Here is a 19517-nt window from a genome sequence, read left to right as displayed (position 1 = left end):
ATCTCTTTACAGCTCCACTATTGGTTCCTTGATTTTATGTTTTACTGAGGCAATATCCTGCTTCAGCTTTGCCATCCAGGCTCTCGTAACCATTAAAAAATAAAATAAAAAATATATATATACTAGTGTTTAAGCCCATTACATTAACGGGTGCTAGAATAGATGTCTGTCTGCCTTTCTCCTGCCCCCCTGTCTCTTTCTTCCTTTCTTTCTGTCTCTCTCCCTGTCCCGTTTATCTTTTTTCTTTCTGTCTCTCTCCTTCTATCTTTCTTTCTCCCTCCCACTTTATTTCTTTCTTTCTATCTTTTTTTCTTTCTGTCGCTCTCCCTGCCCAGACCCTCACTGAATAGGCCGTTACATTAACGGGTGCTAGAATATATATGTGTGTCTGTCTTTATTTATTTCTCTGTCTCCTTAGCCGCTTTCTGTATTTCTGTCTTTCTTTCTTTTTGTCTTTCTTTTGGCTGTCTACCACCACCCCTTGTCCATTCTCCCTTCCTTTTATCTCCCCTGTGTCCACCACCACCACCCCTTCACTGCTCCCCTTATCCAGCAGCAGCCCTTCTCCCTTTGTTTTACCTCCCCCCTGTCCATCAGCACATTTTCCTGTTCCCCCTGTCCAGCAGTAGGCCTCCCTTCCTTCCCTCCCCCACCAAACAGTCTGCAATAGTTACATTTGTGAACTTCAAAAAAGCTGAGAACATTGTTATCGAGAAATAAATGCTTCAAATCAAGCAGACCTTGAAAACCCAGCCCTGTTCCATTTCTGCTGGCATGTTTGTGTTGGAGGTGGCTGCTCCCTGTCGCTTTCAGGCCTTTCCCAGGGCGCTTTAACCTGCGGTAATGTGCGCGAATGGCTCCAGCACCGGCTTCTCCATCCGGACCCTGGGCACGCGCCGCGCTCCACCCTTTAGCTACCCGGAAGTACCGGGCTTCACTCGCCTGCTCCCGGAGAGTAGCCCGAGAGGGTGGGAGCGGCTGCCGTGGTGATCTTGCCGACTCCCTTGCCGGAGTTATTTTTCAGTTTAAAGGTGCCACGGCGGCTCCTCTAACGATCCCTGCCTGCATTAGAAGTGTTTTCTGAAGCAGGTGCAGCTGGTGACAGGAGTCGCGGTGGCACCTTTAAACTAAAAAAATAACTCTGGCAAGGGAGCCGGCCAACTGGCAGTTCAATTGGGAGCTTCGGTCTGGTCTTGCCGTACTTTATTTTTTAGTTGAAAGACGCGGCGGTGGCTCATCTCATGATCCCCACCTGCGTCGGAAGTCTGACGCAGGTGGGGATCGTGAGCCACCGCTGGATCTTTCAACTAAAAAATACAATACGGCAAGAAGCAGCAGGGAGCAGGCCAGACGGAAAAACGGAACCCTAAGCAGCACATGCGCACTCCTATCTGCGGGTCGCTACAGCTCACGGAAAATGGATGCACGCGATGGGAGTGCGCATGCGCGGCCTAGCGGTTTATTATATTAGATATATATATATATATATATATAAATACTGCTTCTAATCCAGTGATTTAATTTACCCTCATTCAGAAGCCTGGGCTGCCATTGTACCATGTGCATCTCTCTCTCCTTTGCTGCAGCATAAGTTATTTAAAAATACAGTACTCCAGGTGCTTCCTTGCTGACATCATGTAGACCATCACTCCCCTAGCTATTACTCAATTAGTTCTGTGCTGTTATGGGTAATTAATATTGTATTATTCTGGGCTTTTTTTTTTTATCACCAGACCGCCCAGGAGCTTTCTCCTTTTACTGTCATCACCTTCTTGTCATATCAATTTTATGATTTTCATTGTTATGGAACATGAATTGTCTAACTACAGGAACAGATAAGTTTATACAGGTTTGCAAAACCTGATGAGCACCATCAGGCACTTTGTGAATATACATGAAGTTGCCTACGGGGCTCATTTTTAAGAGAAAAATGTCCCAAAAGTGGCATAAAGTGCAACATGGATGTTTTTCTCACCAAACTGTCCAAATTGCTATTTTCAGCAGTGGTAGTGAAAGTATTGAGGATTAGTAATCTATTCAAACTTTTCTATTACTATATTCTGATTTTCTATTTTGAAAGTATCTTTTTCTCTTTGATGAGCAAAAGGCAAATAAATATACCTGGTTCTACCCTTTTGGTCTTGATTCATTTAGCTTCTTTTACTTCTGTTTAAGACAGGCAATAAACATTTTGTATATCACAGCATACTCTTAATTTAAAATTCATTTTTATTTACAGTATTGCTGTATGTTCATAAAATAAAGTACAGGCAGATAAATCATCCTAATTGCTTCTCTTTTTATTACTAGGTGAAAATGAAAAATATATTTGGGGAGCTGATGAATGAACTTAACAGCTGCAAGAAACCAGAATTTTCCATCAGCTATACTGGAATTCAGTACAATGATACAGATGCATTTTTAGCATGAGAGACCTCTGCATTGAAGCTATGTTCAACTTTCACCTTCCTGACCAACTCAATAGTAGAGAAAATCTGACTGAGAAATAAAGGACAATTCTATATGATGCAGTTTCAAAAGAAGCATGCAACTTCTGCATTACATTACATCACAAATATTAAGATGGTGATGTAATGCAAAGTTGTTAAATGCTAACAATTAAGGAAACTGTTTAGCATAGACAGATGATTTTCATTGAGATATTCTCAACGCAAAACCAGATGCCAAGAGCCAAAGTCATTAATCTATTCTACATCTTAGAATGTGTCAAAAATATTAATTTTTCACTTTAAGAATGGTGATACTATGCTGTTGCTTGGAATTTGCCTTTCTAGTTTTTAAAATATTCTTAATTATGCTTTTCATATACACAGTATTACGGAAAAATGAAACATATTATACTTCATTATAAAAGTTTTATTCTACAACTATTAACTCCTCTGGCAACCTAACAATTTCACAGATCAATCTATTTCTTGGTAAAGAATTGATTCATTACATGTTTAAGACACTATAGCATCTCTAATATGCTAGATATTGAAGCATTGCTAAAACAAAAGCATTGCAAAAAAACGCTTGCTGGAACCATCATATTTCAGAGTTCCAATGCCTAATTAGCACTATACAATTATACATAGCATCAGAGATGCTTAAGTGTGAACTTATTAACCTCATCCTATTACAGTTTGTATATGTAAAAGATATATCATGCTGTATCCTATAATAATATTTATACGGGAATGTTCAAAGTCATTAACTTGTGTAAATTGTTATGTTTGAAAACTGTCCACTTTCACCAGTTTTAAATTGCACAGGAAGTTCCACAGTGCATACACTTTTAACCAGAACATCAGATTTGCCATTCTGGGACAGACTGAAGAAGATCCATCAAGCACAGTATCTTTTTGTAAAAGCTTTTTATTGAAGAGAGGAAGAACCAATGGTTAAGAGATGAAGTATATGTTGTAAGTACATAAAAGTTTTGAGTATTCTTTTAGACTCTTCTCGTAAACTTGAAGATCAAATTTCAAATTTATGGAGGAAGATTTTATATATTATGAGAAACCTTAGGTTAATGAAGTTGTGGGGGGACTTTTTTCATCATTATTTTGCACTGTTGGCTCAGATGTTAGTATTACAAAAAAAAAAAGGATCCAAAAAAGATCTGCAGAAAAAATCAGCCAGAAGCAAACAAAACAAAACTGCAGACTGTGTACAAGATGCAGGCAAATTTTAATATGACAAGAACACAATATATAAAACCCTTTTACCAATAAAGGGACCCGACACGGTCCGTGTTTCGGACAAACCTTCGTCAGGGGTCCATGGTAAAATAGGGGGGCTAAAAAAAGCCACAAAAAATGAAGAATATCGACGGGATGCCTGTGTGTGTCAAGTTCGCCAAAAAAGCCAACAGCAGTAAAGCGTATCAAAAAGAGCTCTGGTGAAGTAGGAGGGTCACAGAAAAAAATCCAGAGTGGATTCCTTCTGCATATGGCTTGCAGCCAAGGGGAGATAACTCACTTGTACTGAATGACACAACTATTGCCCTGGACTAGACAGTTAGTAGTAGTATAACCATGTACAGTGGTGCCTCGCATAACGAACGCCTCGCACAGCGAACGCTGCACACAACGAACTTCATGTCTTGATTCATACAACGAACTTCGTTTCACACAACGAAGTCGCCCGAGCTTCCACGATCGCTGCCGATGTATTACATCCTTCCCCACAGGCACTGCAGGCAGTCGTTAGTCACTGCTCTTAACGCGTTTCACATAACGAACTTTTCACATAACAAACTTGCTCCTGGAACGAATTAAGTTCGTTGTGTGAGGCACCACTGTACTACTGTAATTTTAGAGACATGTTAGCAATTAGAGGCTAACAGATAGCAACACATGTAGCTCTCAGTAGTCACTAGTGGGCACATGGTTTAGGAAGGGGATGGCGAGAGTTTCATTGATAAGTTAAAGGGGTATGGGAACCAAAAAGAAAATTATGAACTCCTGTGCAAATATTAAGTCCTCAACAGAGCAAAGTTCTGTTAAAATCTAAAAGTAGTAAAATGTTTTTTTTCTAGTTTTATACAGTCTTTCCGAACATCTAAAATCATTTAATATGGAACAATTTGAAATGTGTTACTGCACAGTACAATTTTCTTCCTCTTCCACTTGTTCAAATGATTTATTGATAGTCTTGGACTGTCTGCTTTTCTGTTTTACGAGAACTTTTTTAGGACTCTCAGAAGATGGATTCTTAATCTTGTTACTTGTAGACAGTGGTGACCCTGCACAGTCCATTCTTCCAGTACTTGATCTTACAGGCTTTGCATCACTTAACTACAACAGGGAAAAAAACCACACCGATTAGTAAAATTTTATTAAAACTAAGGCAGAGAAATAATTGTACAATACACATGTTGGGGCATTTTTGATTGAACATCTAAGTTCGACTTTGGATATTTTACATTTCCCACAAAACGTCCAAAGTCAGGGGGCAGAGAAAAGGCCATTTTTGAAACTGGCAAAACTGCTAGATGTCCATAGATTTTCTTTGAAAATTGCCTGCTTGAATGTCTTGGCTGCAATAACATCTAGACCACTAGACCTCTATAATTTTATTCAGTTTCGACCACAAAAATGTCCAAGTTAGAAATGTCCAAATTAGCATTATTTAGACATGGGAGGGGCCAGCATTGTAATGGACTGGCCACACAGACATGCCAACAAAGCAGTGAGAGGGCACTGCTGTGAAAGTCACATAAAGGGTACCAGAAGTACATCTCACCATAACCCCTTTATAATGTAAGGTGAGCCCTCCAACACTTCCCCCAAACCTACTATACCTACCTGTCTACCACCCCAATAGCCCTTATGGCTGTAGGTGGCACCTATATGGTAATATAGTAAGGTTTCCACTATAAATGTGGTTTCCACCACAAATATGGTTTCCACCATAAATGTGGTTAGAGTGGCTTCTGGGCCTGGCTCCTCCTCTCTATGGTTCAGTAGCCCTCTCACCTGGCTACTTAAGACATCTCTGTGGAGTTCTACTAGGTTTTCTCATACCAGGTGCTGCTGTTCTAGACACAGGTATGTACATTTTCATTCAGATATTTGGGGTGGGGGTAGGTGGGAGGGGTCAGTAACAACTGGAAGAGAGTGTGTGTGTGTGTGTGGGGGGGGGGGTCATACATTCAGTGGTCATCTGGTCAGTTTGGGTACTTTTTTTGCATTCAATATGCTTCTAAAACAGGTCTAGCTCACAACTAGAACTGTAAAGTCGGTAGATAAATCCTTCAACTCCGACTCCGACTCCTCAATTTCTGGTACCCACGACTCCGACTCCAGGTACCAAAAATTGTCTCCGACTCCTCGATTCCGACTCCACAGCCTAGGATATTAGGTTTGTTTATCGCTGCAAGATGTCCAAGTCTAAGCTGTCCCCAAACCCTCCCAAATCCTGTCCAAAATAAGCCTCTAACATGCCCCTTTATGAGTTAGATGTCCTGGAGGGTAAACGTCCCGCAAAACATCTAAAATGTTTGTTTTGAAAATTGGCACTTGGACGTTTTGAACACCTCAACCCAATGTACCATAACAACAGGAATGCTGAGGGCTGCAAGAGGAAGTGGAGACAACTGTGGCTCTTATAGTCCACAACCCCCCCTCCATTGTTACAGTCTGGCTTCAGCATCACAGACCTTTTTTTCAAGGTCATGGAAGTAGTGGCTGTGCATTTCTGCAAGCAGGGTATCTGAGTTCACCCTTCCTTTGGGTGACTGGATAATTCAAGCTTCCATGGAAGTAGATTAAAAGAAGGCAAAACTACATTGATTTGTCTGTTGGCATACCAAGAGTGTTGCTGCCCTTTCAATAGTTATAGTATCTAGGCGTGCACTTTGATAGAGGAACGTGGACATTTTCCTGACACTGGAACAGATGTACAAGCTAAAGTCCCCAAAGGCTTTCTGTACAGGCAGCAACTCGGACTGGGGCTACCTTCACATCCTTAGATCTATGGCAGTGATGATGGTGAACTTTTGGTGCTGTGCTGAACTTTTATCTCCTGACAACCCTAGGACATCTGATGCCTCCTCATGGGTTCCAAGATGTCTGCGCATTTATGCTTTGCCACTGCTGCCAAGTCATAATTTGAGAGCCCTAGGAGGGATTTTTTTGACCCAACATTCGAGCATCTTGTGACTTCAAGACCTTGGAGGGACTAGAGTGGACTAAGCCCAGCACTCCCGCCCCCCTATCACATACCCCACAGCATGTGGCACATGGACGCTCCTCAACCAGCCATTCAGAAAAAAACTGGCAACCTACAGGGCTAGAAAGACCTAGAGAGTTCATCAAAATCGATTTATCAAAATCAAGGTGTTTTGAGGCAGATAGAGGCTTTCAAAATAAAATTGGGAAATCCAAGATGGCTGTCGCGGCAGCATTTTAGCGTCAGAAAATGGCCTGACAAGAGGTATATAAAACTTTCAGAAATTCAGCAAAGAGATTTTTGGAGGAGGGGGATCCTACAGAAAGACTCAGAGACCCTCAGAAATTCAGTTTATGGACCAACCAGGTCTCTCATAGACAGTAAGAGTCTACTCACAGAACTGCCTGGTGCTGTGTCTGCATCAGCTCACACTGCATCTGGACAATGGAAAAAATTTCTGCCTCAGACAAGCATAGACTATCCTCCAGAAACTTGTCTCTGGGCTGTCTTTTAGAAAGGCTTTGAGAGCCTGAAACCCTGAAACCCACTAGCCCCTCATGCATCTTCGATGGGGGGGGGGGGGGGAGTTTGCAGCTGGCACCCACTATAATCCTCTGGACCAACACAAGGCCACTCAGCCTGTGCTCAAGTGTCTGATAAATCAAGGGCGAGCCGAGCTTCCAAGCGAACACATTTCAAGCTATAGTAAGTTTTAGTGCAGGCCAGCTAGGTAGGTGCCCTGTGAAAGAGTTGCCCCCACAGCTACAGTTCTCTGAACCAGAGACTATATCTTCTGCCAGGCACAGCTAACCCAGAAATCCTGGGAACCTCTGGAGCACCGGGAAGCTTCAAACTTCACATTAAAACCCCCCAAATAATAAATCAAACGCAAAGCAGAAGAAAAGACACCTTACAATTCGCTTGCACAAGGAAAAATTAAGGTTATAGGGCACTGCTCATTGACACAAGGCGGCAGAGCTGAAAAGCTGTAGATGATTCTTTCAGCAAAAACTCACGGGTATAGGTGAATAACACCTGACTGGTAAAGATTCATGCTTTGTTTGTAAACTATAGAAAGATAGCATATCAAATTCCTTTTTAAAGATGCTTTTCAAATTTAAGGGCTCCTTTTACTAAGGTGCGCTAGCGTTTTTAGCGCATGCAGGAAATTAGGCGGCTAGAACTAACACCAGCTTAATGCGCGTTAAAGCCCTAACACGGCTTAGTAAAAGGAGCCCTAAATGTCCTTTTAAGGATTTTTTTAATTAATTTTTTTTTTCCTTCTTTAATTAGTCCACTTGTATTGGACTTTCTTGTTCTTAACCCCGTCCTCTTGTTTTCCCCTTTATACCTTACTTTTCTTTAATTATTGTAGTTCTTCCCTTCTTTCCATTCATTCCTGTTTGTCCAGTAATGTACTTTATCCTTTGTGAAGTTATATTAAACGTTTTACCTGTTTTTACCCTAATTTTTATTGTACAACCACTTTGAAACAAATGATAAGGTGGTATATCAAATCCATATTAAATTTGAAATCCTATCCTCTTTCTCCTTTCAAATATTTATTTTTGGCTTATTCTTCCTGTACATCACCTTGGGTAAACGGTCTCAGAAACATGGTAAATAAAGTCATATAAATAAAAAAATAAAACAGACCCTATTTGTTAATAATTCATGCTATCATTATTACATGCTACCTGCAACAAAGCCTAATGAATAATGCAAGCCTTGTGGCATATAATGCGTAATAACACAATTATCAGACGTTAAGCGTTAGTACGCAGAGGCCATAATGAACAGTTTGTGTAAACCTAGTGAATGAGCTTTACAGTGCGTGCTTAAATGCATTAATGGATAAAACTATAGCCCTGCATGCTGAAGCTACATTTTTCTAGTTTTGTTACCTTGTGTGATTTGCTGCCCCCATGTGATGGTTGAGAGCTATCTGTAATATTTTCTAAGTTGCCATTCTGCAAACACTGCTGGGTGGATGGGGACATCCTTTGAGCAGCAAGACGGGGACTTGTCCTTAGTGTTGTTCTACGTAAAATACAAGGGCTACGCTTGCCTGTGGGGATATCGGCAAATCCTGGAACAGAAATAACAATCTTTAATAATATAGCTGATAAACAGTACACAGATACTTTTCATTTAGATTTGTGCACTCTTAATAATTAAACTATATCTGTTATATTTTCAATTCAGTCTAATAAAGGCTTTAGGAAGCTGCTCTTGCACGACCATACATTTAGTTTTATATCCTGTCCCCTCCAAAGAGCTCAGAATGGGTTACAGTTCAATAGTCATAGCATTACAGTGCATCATCATATAAGATTACTCTTAGAACTGTGCATGGAGAGGCATCTTATCTTACATGGTGATATGACTATATAAAATTACAGTTACAGTTATTGGATACAATACAATCTTTGCATACAATACTTACCTTTCTTTACTATGTCTGGTAGTCCCTCTAGTTCATATTCCATATCTTCACCAGTAGTCACTCTGACTTTAACCTTCTTAGCTAAACTTTGAGGGGTGGTTGCTTTCTGCTTAGAATCATCAGTGTTGCCTTCCTTTGGCCTTTGTCTCTTTAAAGGAAGTTTGGCAGGTTCCCTTAATAGTTGTTTTTCTTTAGTTGGCTTTTTATCACTAAGCCTTAGCACCTCCTCGGAAGTCTGCAATGCAGAACTTATGGGACTTTCAGGTAGTGGAGTTGTTAGAGGCTGTCTCAGGTAGGTAGTAAGCAAATCAACCTGCTTTTTTAACATGTCATTTGCTTCCTCTAATTTGTGATGGCCGATTATTAGATTGCAATACTTTTCCATACTTTCATCCGCTTCTCTTGTTTTCTCTTCTAGGAATTCTTTAACTTCTTTCAGTTCTGACTTTAAAGAAACTATGCTTGTATCCAAATCCGCATCTGTCAAAAGGAAATAAGCTGTTAATGTCTGTATTTGTTATAAACTACTCTTCCCAAAAATGCTCCAGGACGGTTTACAAGAGTTTAGCAAAATAAAACCACAATAAAACATGTTAATAAAATATCAGTCAAACAGAGAAAATTAATCACAGGCTAATGTAAATAACCATGATTTGCAAAGTTTGTAAAACAACAAAAATACAAAGTTTCACTTTATTTAGGAAGCATAGTTATCAACATGGGCTACTATTAAGATGTATTATTTTACCAATGACTTGTGATATTTTAGTAGTCCCATTTTATGAATGAGACCTAATTACTAATAACTGGAGTTAACAGTAAAATAACAGTAGTCCTTATTGATTATAATTCCCTTTAATCGCCAAAGTAAGATGATTCTAAATAATAAGACTTGTGTAGTAGAAAGCTTGCTGTCAGGTGCTTTGTAGAAAGCACTACCAAATGAACTTGCTATGCAAAGTGGAGGTCTCTACCAAGAAAATACTGCAATACCAAATCCATAATGTAAAATAGAGCCTCCATTAAAAAGAATTTCTAAGTTCAAGTCAAAATCTTAAATTATATGCTCTACCAATTACCTGTTAAGCCTTTAACACTGAGCATATGATCATGCATAGATGTAGCAAAAATATTATATATCCAGCAATATTGTATGCTCTTTTGGACCACTGCACATTTAAGTCAGGAAATGGAATTTTCAAATCTGTTCACAATTTTCCTCTACTTGCAAATAAAATAGGTTCAAGCTCTAAGGGCACTTTTGTCACTAGGTAGCCACGTAAACTAGTTAAAAAAAACCTGCAAATTGTTTTCCTTGAGAAGTGCCTATTAGGTCTATGGTGTTCCCTGCAGATTTTGCATCTGGGCAGTTACTGAAAACTGGCCCTGGACTTACAGTCCATTCCAAGTTCTACAGATGCCTCCAAATAACCACAAGAAACTCCATTATACTGCACTAAGTTGCCACATATTTTCAAAATACCAAGAATTTAAGCAGTGCTATATTGTTATTCCCTATGTAATTTATAGGGATAATAAGATCTTTGAATAACAAATGTGATTGCTCTATGATGAGGCCACATCTGCTTAGTTAACTGGTTATAATCAATGTATATGGTAAGGTAATGCCACAGTAACCATGAAGCAAAAAGCAGCTGACACTGCATATTCTTTTCTGGGCAAAAATCTAATTACATCGGCTTTCAGAATCCTAGTCCAATCCCTCGTACTAAGCCTGCTTGACTACTGTAACATTGCCTATTTGGCAATTTCCCAAAAGAATATGCGATGCCTACAACTGTTGCAAAATGCGGCAGTTAGACTAATCTTTGGACTAAAGAAATTTGACCACGTGACACCCTACTACCGGCAGCTACATTGGCTGCTGATAGAGGCACGCGTAAAGTTCAAATTTGCCTGTTTCTGCTTTAAAGCATTACACGGACTTGCTCCTAAATACATTACTGACCTTTTCTCCTTCTCAGCCAACAGACACAAGAGAAGTTCACATTCCAACTTTGTTTCCCCCCCAGTGAGAGGTTGCAAACTGAAAAAACACCATGAACACCTTCTCTCACACCAAGCAGCATCATGGGGTAAAGGCCTAGAACAATTACTTTCGCCCTCTACTTATGAGGAATTTAGGAAATGTCTAAAAACACACCTGTTCCTAAAACATCTTGACAACTGATCCACTTATCTCTTTCCTCTCAATAGCGACCTACTGTCCTTTTGATCACTTTTCTCCTCAACAATGAATTTCCTGTCTAATTATTTCTCTTTCTTCTTCCCCTCTTGAAGTCAGTCAATTTGTACCTCTGCTTAATCTTTTGTAAACCGCATAGAACTTCACAGTAATGTGGTATATAAGCTGTTATTAATATTACTAACTTTTTTGATTATTCTGTAATGAGGAAATTCGTAACTGATCTATATATTCTACTTCTACTGTGTAGTTACTAAGCAGCAACTGTCTGTATTTAACCAAAAAAAAAAAAGATTAACATGATAGAAGACACATTAACACAGAGGCCAATATTTAGCCAAATTATTCTGCTTAAAGATATCTTTAGGTGTATTTTTGTCCTTCTTACATGTTTATCAAACCACCTAATATGTGGTTCTAAACTTACAAAGAACAACTTTTATCCCCCTCCTCCTCTCCTAGCAAACATCTCCCGATTCTTCTTCTAAAATAGTTATCTTTTAGGGGCCATCAAGATATCCAGGCAAAAGTTATATGCTTTCCAGCTCAAAATTTTGAAACAGAAACAATTAAAGTGGTGTATTTCGAAGTTAACCGCATTAATCAGCTTGAATATTGACATCAGCAACATATCACTGAGATTTTCTTTAAAAAGAAAATTACATCAATACATTTATGAGAGCACATTAGTATTTAATTGTGACAACATTTGTACTGCAAATCCTTCCAAAATTATTACATACCTTTCTCATGCTTTTTCTGTAAATCTGCTTGTTCCACAGTATATTTCTGTAGTATTTCTTTCTCCTGTTCCAGTTGTTTACATGATTTTATGCACAACTCAAGGTTACTATGGCTAGTTTCATTTTCTTTTGTCAGCTGAAAAACTGTAGTTTGAAGATTGTTGACCTACAAAAAATTAGATTCTTAATACAGGATTGCAAGGCCAGTATGTATTCAAAATTCTTGGCTGGCACATCAAAACAAAATTTGGATCATTTATCCACCAGGGTCATAAGAAAGGCAAGATGCTGAACCCAGAAAAGGAGGAAAGTTTATGTCATCTGTCTGCGACAGGATCAAAAGTAACCAGGCCCGACACCAGAGGAGAGCTGAAAGGGTGGTTAACATCTGCCTTGTCTGTTCCTGGTCAGCTCATTGCCATTGGCGCTATTTTCAGTTCCAGCTTGCTCCTGTCACTCTGTTTGGATCTGCGCCTGGATGGACTACAGCTGACACCCGCCTTCAGATGATGTCATCTGTGTGGCAAGGCCTATTAGTAACTGGACCTGTCACCAGAGACGCCGTGTGTCTCCTTGTTGCACCAATGGAGCATGTACTCCTTTGTGCAGACTGACTAGAATCTGAACTTTACTTTTGGATATTGTTTAGAAAAGATATTTTTTATTTTCTTGGATGGTTCCATGATATCTGTTATTTGTGGGAGGGGTCATTATGGGGATTTAGCTTTTAAATATTGTGCACCAATGTGTAAGAGTTCTTCTACAAGTTCCATTAGTTTGTGCTGGTTCTGACAATAGTTACAATTCTTTAGAAATTGTATTGATTAATGTCAAGTCTGTAAGAAATAAGATCTCATTTTGTTTGATTTTATAAACGATAAGTGTCTTGACATGATGTGTATAACAGAATCATGGCTATTGCCAAAGGATATTGTTTTAATTACCATATTCAGTTTTGTTCACCTCATTATTATGCTTATAACCAAACTAGAAAGAAGGGGGTGGAGTACTTCTAGTTTCTAGAAAATGTTATAAATTTGTTAAACAGGAATTGATTTTCTTGGCTGGTTTTGAAATTTTAGCATTGACTTCTGTGTTAAAATTTGTTCTATGCTATTGTGCTCCAGGAATTCTTTATAGTGATTATTCAAATGGGGTTGAATTTTTAGTAGACTTGAATCTGATAAGGCCTTGAATCTGATAAGACCTTGAATACTGAAAAGGCGGTATATCGAATTTTTAATATTAAACTTGGTTAATACAATAGTTTTAGGTGAATTTAACATAAAAATAGCCTTACTGGGTCAAACCAATGGTCCATCTAGCCCAGTATTCCGCCTTCACAGAGGCCAATCAAAGTCACAAGTACCTGGCCAAAACCCAAATAGAAGCAGCATTTCATGCCACCGATCCAGGGCAAGTAGTGATTAAGTCCATGGTCTGTCTCAACGGCAGACTATGGACTTTTCATCCAGAAACTTGTTTAAACCTTTGTTAAAACCAACTATATTATCTGCTCTTACCACATCCTCTGGCAACGCATTCCAGAGGTTAACTATTCTCTGAGTGAAAAAATCCTACTCCTTAACTTTGAGTGCTCCCTAGTCTTTGTAAATCTTCAGCAGCAAAACATCGATCCACTTGTACCTGTTCTACACCACTCAGGATTCTGTAGACTTTAATCATATCTCCCCTCAGCCATCTCTTTTCCAAGCTGAAGAGCCTCTTTAGTCTTCCTCATATGAGAGGCGTTCCATCCCCTTTAACATCTTGGTTGCTCTTCTTTGAACCTTTTCTAGTGCCGCTATATCTTTTTTGAGATAAGAAGACCAGAACTGAACACAATAGTCAAGGTGAGGTTGCACCATTGAGCGATATAGAGGCATATTAACAATCTTAGTCTTGTTTACCATAGCATCTTGTTTGCTTTCTTGGCCACCGCTGCACATTGGGTAGAAGGTTTCAGCATATTGTCCTAAATGACACCCAGATCTTTTTCTTAAGCGCTGATCCCCAATGTGGATCTTAGCATCTGGTAACCTGTTGGATGAAATGCAGGCAACCTAACCTCCTGGTTGACATGGAAAACAGAGACCACCTTCGGCAAGAATGAAGGTACAGTATGGAGGAAAACACCTGCGTTCGTAATACGGAGAAAGGGTTCACTGCATGAAAAAGCATAAAGCTCCAAAATACACCGTGCTGAGACAATGGTGACCAGAAAGACCATCTTGATCATTAAGTCCAGAAGAAAAGCATCCTTCAGTTGTTCAAAAGAGGCCTATCTAAGGCCCTGCAAAATGATATTAAGATTCCATGAAGGGAAAGAAAGATGTAAGGGAGGATGCAGACAAAGCACCCCCTCATAAACCTGGTCACATCTGGATAAGCAGTAAGTGAACTAGTGCCTCTGTGCGCTCGAACACACGAAAGGCCTGTCACCTGAATTTTCAGGGAGGCCACTGCCAGACCTTTGTCTAAACCCTCCTGAAGGAAAGCCAGGACTACCGAAATGGGAGCTTTTTCAGGCTCCACCTAATCCCTAGCACACCACTGTAGGAAAGCTTTCCAGGCTTTGGCATAAGAAGCCATAGTAGAAGGTTTCTTCAAGCGCAAAAGAGTTGAGATAAATTTCTTTGAATAACCATGCTTCATCAGGGCTGAGCACTCAAGAGTCATGCTGTAAGACCAAAAGGCCTGGGTTCTCCATAGGCACCGGTCCCCAACTGAGAAGATATCGATGAAGAGGGAGCCGGAGTTTCTTGTCCCGCTACAGATGTACGAAAACTGCATACCAAGGGTGGCGGGTCAATCCGGAGCCACTGGAAACACCAGGCCAGGATGCGTTACTATCCAGTGGATGATCCGACCAACCAGAGGCCAAGAGGGATCATCATACAAGAACTCGTGAGCCAACCAGGGCCAAACTAAGGCATCTGGCCCTAGTTTCCTCACTGTTCCATCAACCGAAAAAGCTCCTGGCCTTTGTGATCTCTGCTGAAGCCAACAAGCCCCTCTGGGGCTAACCACAGCTCTTGTAAGATCAGACAAAATACCTCCTGTGAGAGGGACCATGCTCCTGAGTGCAGGAATGTTCGGCCGAGGAAGTATGCCTGAACATTGTCGACTCAGGCCCCATGGGCCGCCGAGAAAACCAGAAGATGTGCTTCCACCCAGTGGAACGCTGACACTCTTTCTGGCCCAAGAGGGAGAACACTAGAGCTCCTTCATGATGTACATACACCACCGCTGTGGCATAAAAAAACTTGCACCGCTGGGGCCTGGAGAGCGAGTAGCACCAGCCAAATTTCCCAAAGCTCCAGACGATTGCTCAACCAATGTTGCGGACCAGGAGTCCACTACCCCTGAATGGGGCGGGCCCTGCAGTGAGCCCACAACCCAACAGGCTGGCATCCGTCCTAAGAATCATCCACTTGGAAAGCCGAAGAAGCCAGCCTTGGCTGAGAATCCCCCCTTCCCCCATTGAAGTCACTGCTAGCTAACTGGCTTCGTCCAAAGGAGCGGCATCTGAAGGAGAAAATTCTGCGGAGATCATCAAGACAGGAAGGACTCCCATCAAGGGTGCATAGGTGCTCTGGCCCAGGGGATCGCCTCCAAGGAGGCTGCCCGAGACCCCAGAACCTGCAGATAAAACCAGGATGAGAGAACCAGACAGTCCAGGAGAATTCTGATCTGTTGATGAAGGTTCTGTCCACTTGCCTTAAGAAGAAATACACGACCCTGTCTGGAGACAAAGAGAAGCCCCAGAAACTCCAGAGACTGGGAGGATGCCAAGCGTCTATTCCTGACTTGCCAACACCTGCAGCAGAGACACTACTATCTCCACCGCACTTTCGTATGCCCAACAAAATGGAGCCCAGATCACCAGCTGTCCCAGAAAGGGTAGACTTGGTCCCCCTTCTGGGACCATCACTTTGACAAAAGTGCGGGGGCCGTCGCGAGGTCAAGGGGCAGAGCTGTGAACTGGAAATGTTGTTGCAGAACATGGAAACGCAGAAACCTGTGAAGCTCCGGGCAGATTTAAATATGGAGACAAGCCTCTGTGAGATCAAAGGACACTAGAAACTCCCCTGGAGAGACAACAGCTATCACCGTGTACTCTGTTGTCCATTTGGAAAAAAGGGAATTCGCAAGAAGCAAGTGTCTGCCTGTAAATTCAGAATGGGTCTCCAATCCTCTGAGCCTTTCTAGCACGAGGAAGTATAAGGAGTAATTGCCTAAGCTCCCATTTGTGTTTTGCAACAGGTTCCAGCATCCCGATGATTATGAGGCATTGTAGAGTACCGCAGACCCTGGACTCTGTTGCAGTCGACTTGCCAGAGTCCAGAAACCAAACCAGAGGCAAGCAAAAAGGACTAACAAGTGTCCGATGAAAGTCAAGTCCACTGCTGACAAAACTGAGAAGGCAGCCTTCGAGATGAGGAAGTCACGCCTGATCCCTGGCATCATCGGCGCCTTTAAATTTTTTTTGAGGTACAACCACTATACAGGAACCCGAGGATACCTGGAACTGAAAACGCTGTAATGTGGGCACAGCCCTGGGAATGTCTCTGGGAAGAAAAACCTGCGTATCCCTGATGACATCTGCAGGAGGAACGAAGAGAACTACAACCCCCTCCCGACGTCCAGCGCAACTTGTTCACAGGGAACAACTTAGGGCAGTGTTCGGCAACACCTTAGTAGAGGTCATCCAGACTTATACCAACAAGAATCTGGCCGCTGAAGATGATCCTTGAGGCAGCGTCCTCATTCAAAGATGGATCCAAAGAGTCCAGCGCTCAGACACTGCACCAGCAGAAAACGAACTAAGAACTCGTAAAATAAGAAAAAGAAGAACTACTGCAAAACATTTCTGCATGGTCTGTTTGCAGAAATTGTAATTGGATATATTTCCTAGCTCTTGGGCGAAGGGGGTGGAGCATATGCTCAGAAAAGTTGTGGATTTCTACAACTCCCAGACTGCGGGTTGGGATTGAGCACCTAGTGTATGGAATCCGGAAGGGACGCCAGAAGTCATAATTACTTGGCAAGATCCCAAAAAAGTAAAACAGATTTTATGCTGCTTATTTTAGGAATAAGCAATGGATTATCCTAAGTCCATCTTAATAATAGCTTATGAACTTTTCTTTTAGAAAATTATACAAACCTTTTTTAAACCCTGCTAAGCTACCTGCTTTTACAATATTCTCTGGCAAGTAATTCCAGAGTTTAATTCTATGTTGAGTGAAAAAATATTTTCTCCAGTTTATTTTGAATCTACTGCTTAGTAGCTTCATTGCATGCCCCCTAGTTCTAGTTGGGCGCTGTTTATAGTCAAATAATTTTTATTGGAGTAACACAAAAACTGAGACATCCAGAAAAGAAGCACTCCAAGTTAATTATAAGAAAAAACGCCCTCTACCCACCCCCCACCCCCCAATCCAGAGTTCCCCACACAATATACAAAAGAAATAAAATAGCAAGTTATACATTCAGCAATTCAAAAGACGACTTCTGGCCACCGAGGTCAATGTATTCCAAAAAGGCTCCCACACTATTGTAAATCGCTGTCCCCGTAAAGATGAAAAGTCAGTAATGTCTCTACGTTCCCAGGATAATAGAAGAATCATCTGTGTACGCCATAAAGAAAGATCCGGCGCTTCCAAATCCAACCACCGCAGGAGAATACACTTCAACGCCATCAGAGCAGACCAGCGAAGAAAAGCACTCAATCCTGGCAACCTAGGATGATGAGAAGGAACAACTCCAAAAAGCACTGTAGATGACACTCTGATTGATGCTCTCCAAAGGTTCCCAATATATACAAAAAGGCTGGTCCAAAAGACCTGAACAGCGGAACAGTGCCATAACATGTGTCCCAATGTAGCAGGTCCCTGGCCACATTTGTCACATAGGTCAGTAGGACGAAATTTTGCGCAAAACGCCCTATGGGGCGACACATACACCCGAAATATCAATTTGTATTGCATTTCCCAAAAATACATGTATTTCCGTAACATTACCAGTCTGGCTACAGCACGAGAAAGAAAGTCTTCTGAGAACACCATCGCCAAATCTTGGGACCATGACGTCTGAAGACCCTCATAACCAGGCAGGGGGGTTGCATCCTGTAAATGCCTATGATGGATTCGAAGAGGAACCTTCAATTGAGAATCAAAGGTATAGGCCTCAGATAATAAATCATATCTGACACGACATAAATTAGCCCGGGTCAAAGAGTGAACATAATGTTTAATTTGCAAATAGGCAAAACTATCCGCAAGCACCAGACCATGATCCTGACACAGTTGGTCAAACGAGTGTATCGAACCATCATCCAACAGTAATTGAAATAGAAATTGCAACCCCCGTGCCTCCCACCTCGCAAACCAGGACCCTTTAGTACCGGGTAAGAAATTATTATTCCAACGGATAGGAAGAAAAGGAGACTCTCTATTATTGATATTATGAAATTTACATACCCATTTCCACACTCGACGTAAGGGGAGGCCAAACACCCGGATCCTTAAATCCGAAGAAAGAGTAGAGGGGACTGAATGTAAATAAGCACTAAAATGCTCCCCTGAAAAACTCTGCAGCTCCAAAACCGTGTTAGTAAAATCTGACGTACCTCTAAAATAGTCATTGATATGCCTCATACCGCAGCCCACGGTGAGATAACGCAGATTCAGCAAGCCCAGACCCCCTTTATAAGTAGGCTTCGCCACCTGTCGGTAAGGTAACCGAGCACGACGGCCCCGCCATAAAAAGTGCTGAACCAAGCGGGTAAATTTGGTCTCATCCCGACTCAATAAATAAAGCGGCAAAACTTGAAACACATATAACCAGGTAGGAATAACTATCATGTTGAGAAGGGCCACCCTTCCCATAAGAGAAAGAGGGTAGGGTTGCCAAAAACGTAAACGCACGGTCAGATTATGAAATAAGGGCTGAACATTAATATCATATAATACAGAAAGATCCGCGGGAATATGCACCCCCAAGTATTTAATAGCCCCGTCAGCCCACTTTAAAGGAAAGTCACCCTCCCACTGGTCACAAATAAAAGAATGAGACGGCAAAGCCACCGATTTTTCAAGATTGATGGTAAAACCTGAGAAAAATCCATATTCCGCAATGAGATCCAACGCCACAGGTAAGGAGTGAGCAGGATTCGTTAAAATAAGCAACAAATCATCCGCGAAAGCTAAGGTTTTAAGTTCCTGCCCCGCGATAGTCAGTCCACGCACCTCTCCAAAATGCCGTAGAGTACATAATAACGGCTCTAAAGTAAGAATAAAAAGTAAAGGGGAAAGTGGGCACCCCTGTCGTGTTCCCCTTCTAATAGAAAAGGTATTTGAAAGACGGCCATTAACTATCAAAGAGGCGGTAGGATTAGCGTAAAGAGAATATAAAGCCGCTTGATAGAAACCCGATATCCCAA

At 41.3% G+C, this 19517-nt stretch overlaps 2 protein-coding genes across 8 annotated transcripts in view; one reads left to right on the top strand and one right to left on the bottom strand.

The window, feature by feature from the left end:
- The window catches only part of LOC117356863 (spermatogenesis-associated protein 7-like), a 131130-nt gene extending 128163 nt beyond the window's left edge, over positions 1-2967 (top strand). For all 4 annotated transcript variants that reach the window (XM_033936681.1, XM_033936680.1, XM_033936679.1 and 1 more), the window contains one exon: positions 2311-2967. In XM_033936681.1, the coding sequence (XP_033792572.1) occupies positions 2311-2430 (120 nt within the window). In that variant the 3' untranslated portion in view covers positions 2431-2967. The remainder of the gene's footprint in view (positions 1-2310) is intronic.
- Positions 2968-4192: 1225 nt separating this feature from the next.
- The window catches only part of CENPF (centromere protein F), a 153232-nt gene continuing 137907 nt past the window's right edge, over positions 4193-19517 (bottom strand). For all 4 annotated transcript variants that reach the window (XM_033936676.1, XM_033936675.1, XM_033936678.1 and 1 more), the window contains 4 exons: positions 12074-12239; positions 9125-9604; positions 8583-8767; positions 4193-4802 (listed from right to left, as the gene is read on the bottom strand). In XM_033936676.1, the coding sequence (XP_033792567.1) occupies positions 4602-4802; positions 8583-8767; positions 9125-9604; positions 12074-12239 (1032 nt within the window). In that variant the 3' untranslated portion in view covers positions 4193-4601. The remainder of the gene's footprint in view (positions 4803-8582; positions 8768-9124; positions 9605-12073; positions 12240-19517) is intronic.

This window comes from Geotrypetes seraphini, chromosome 3 (genome assembly GCF_902459505.1).
Source record: "Geotrypetes seraphini chromosome 3, aGeoSer1.1, whole genome shotgun sequence".
Classification (NCBI taxonomy): Eukaryota; Metazoa; Chordata; class Amphibia; order Gymnophiona; family Dermophiidae; genus Geotrypetes; species Geotrypetes seraphini.
Note: the sequence above shows the minus strand (reverse complement) of the source record. Positions and strands in the feature narration are given on the sequence as shown.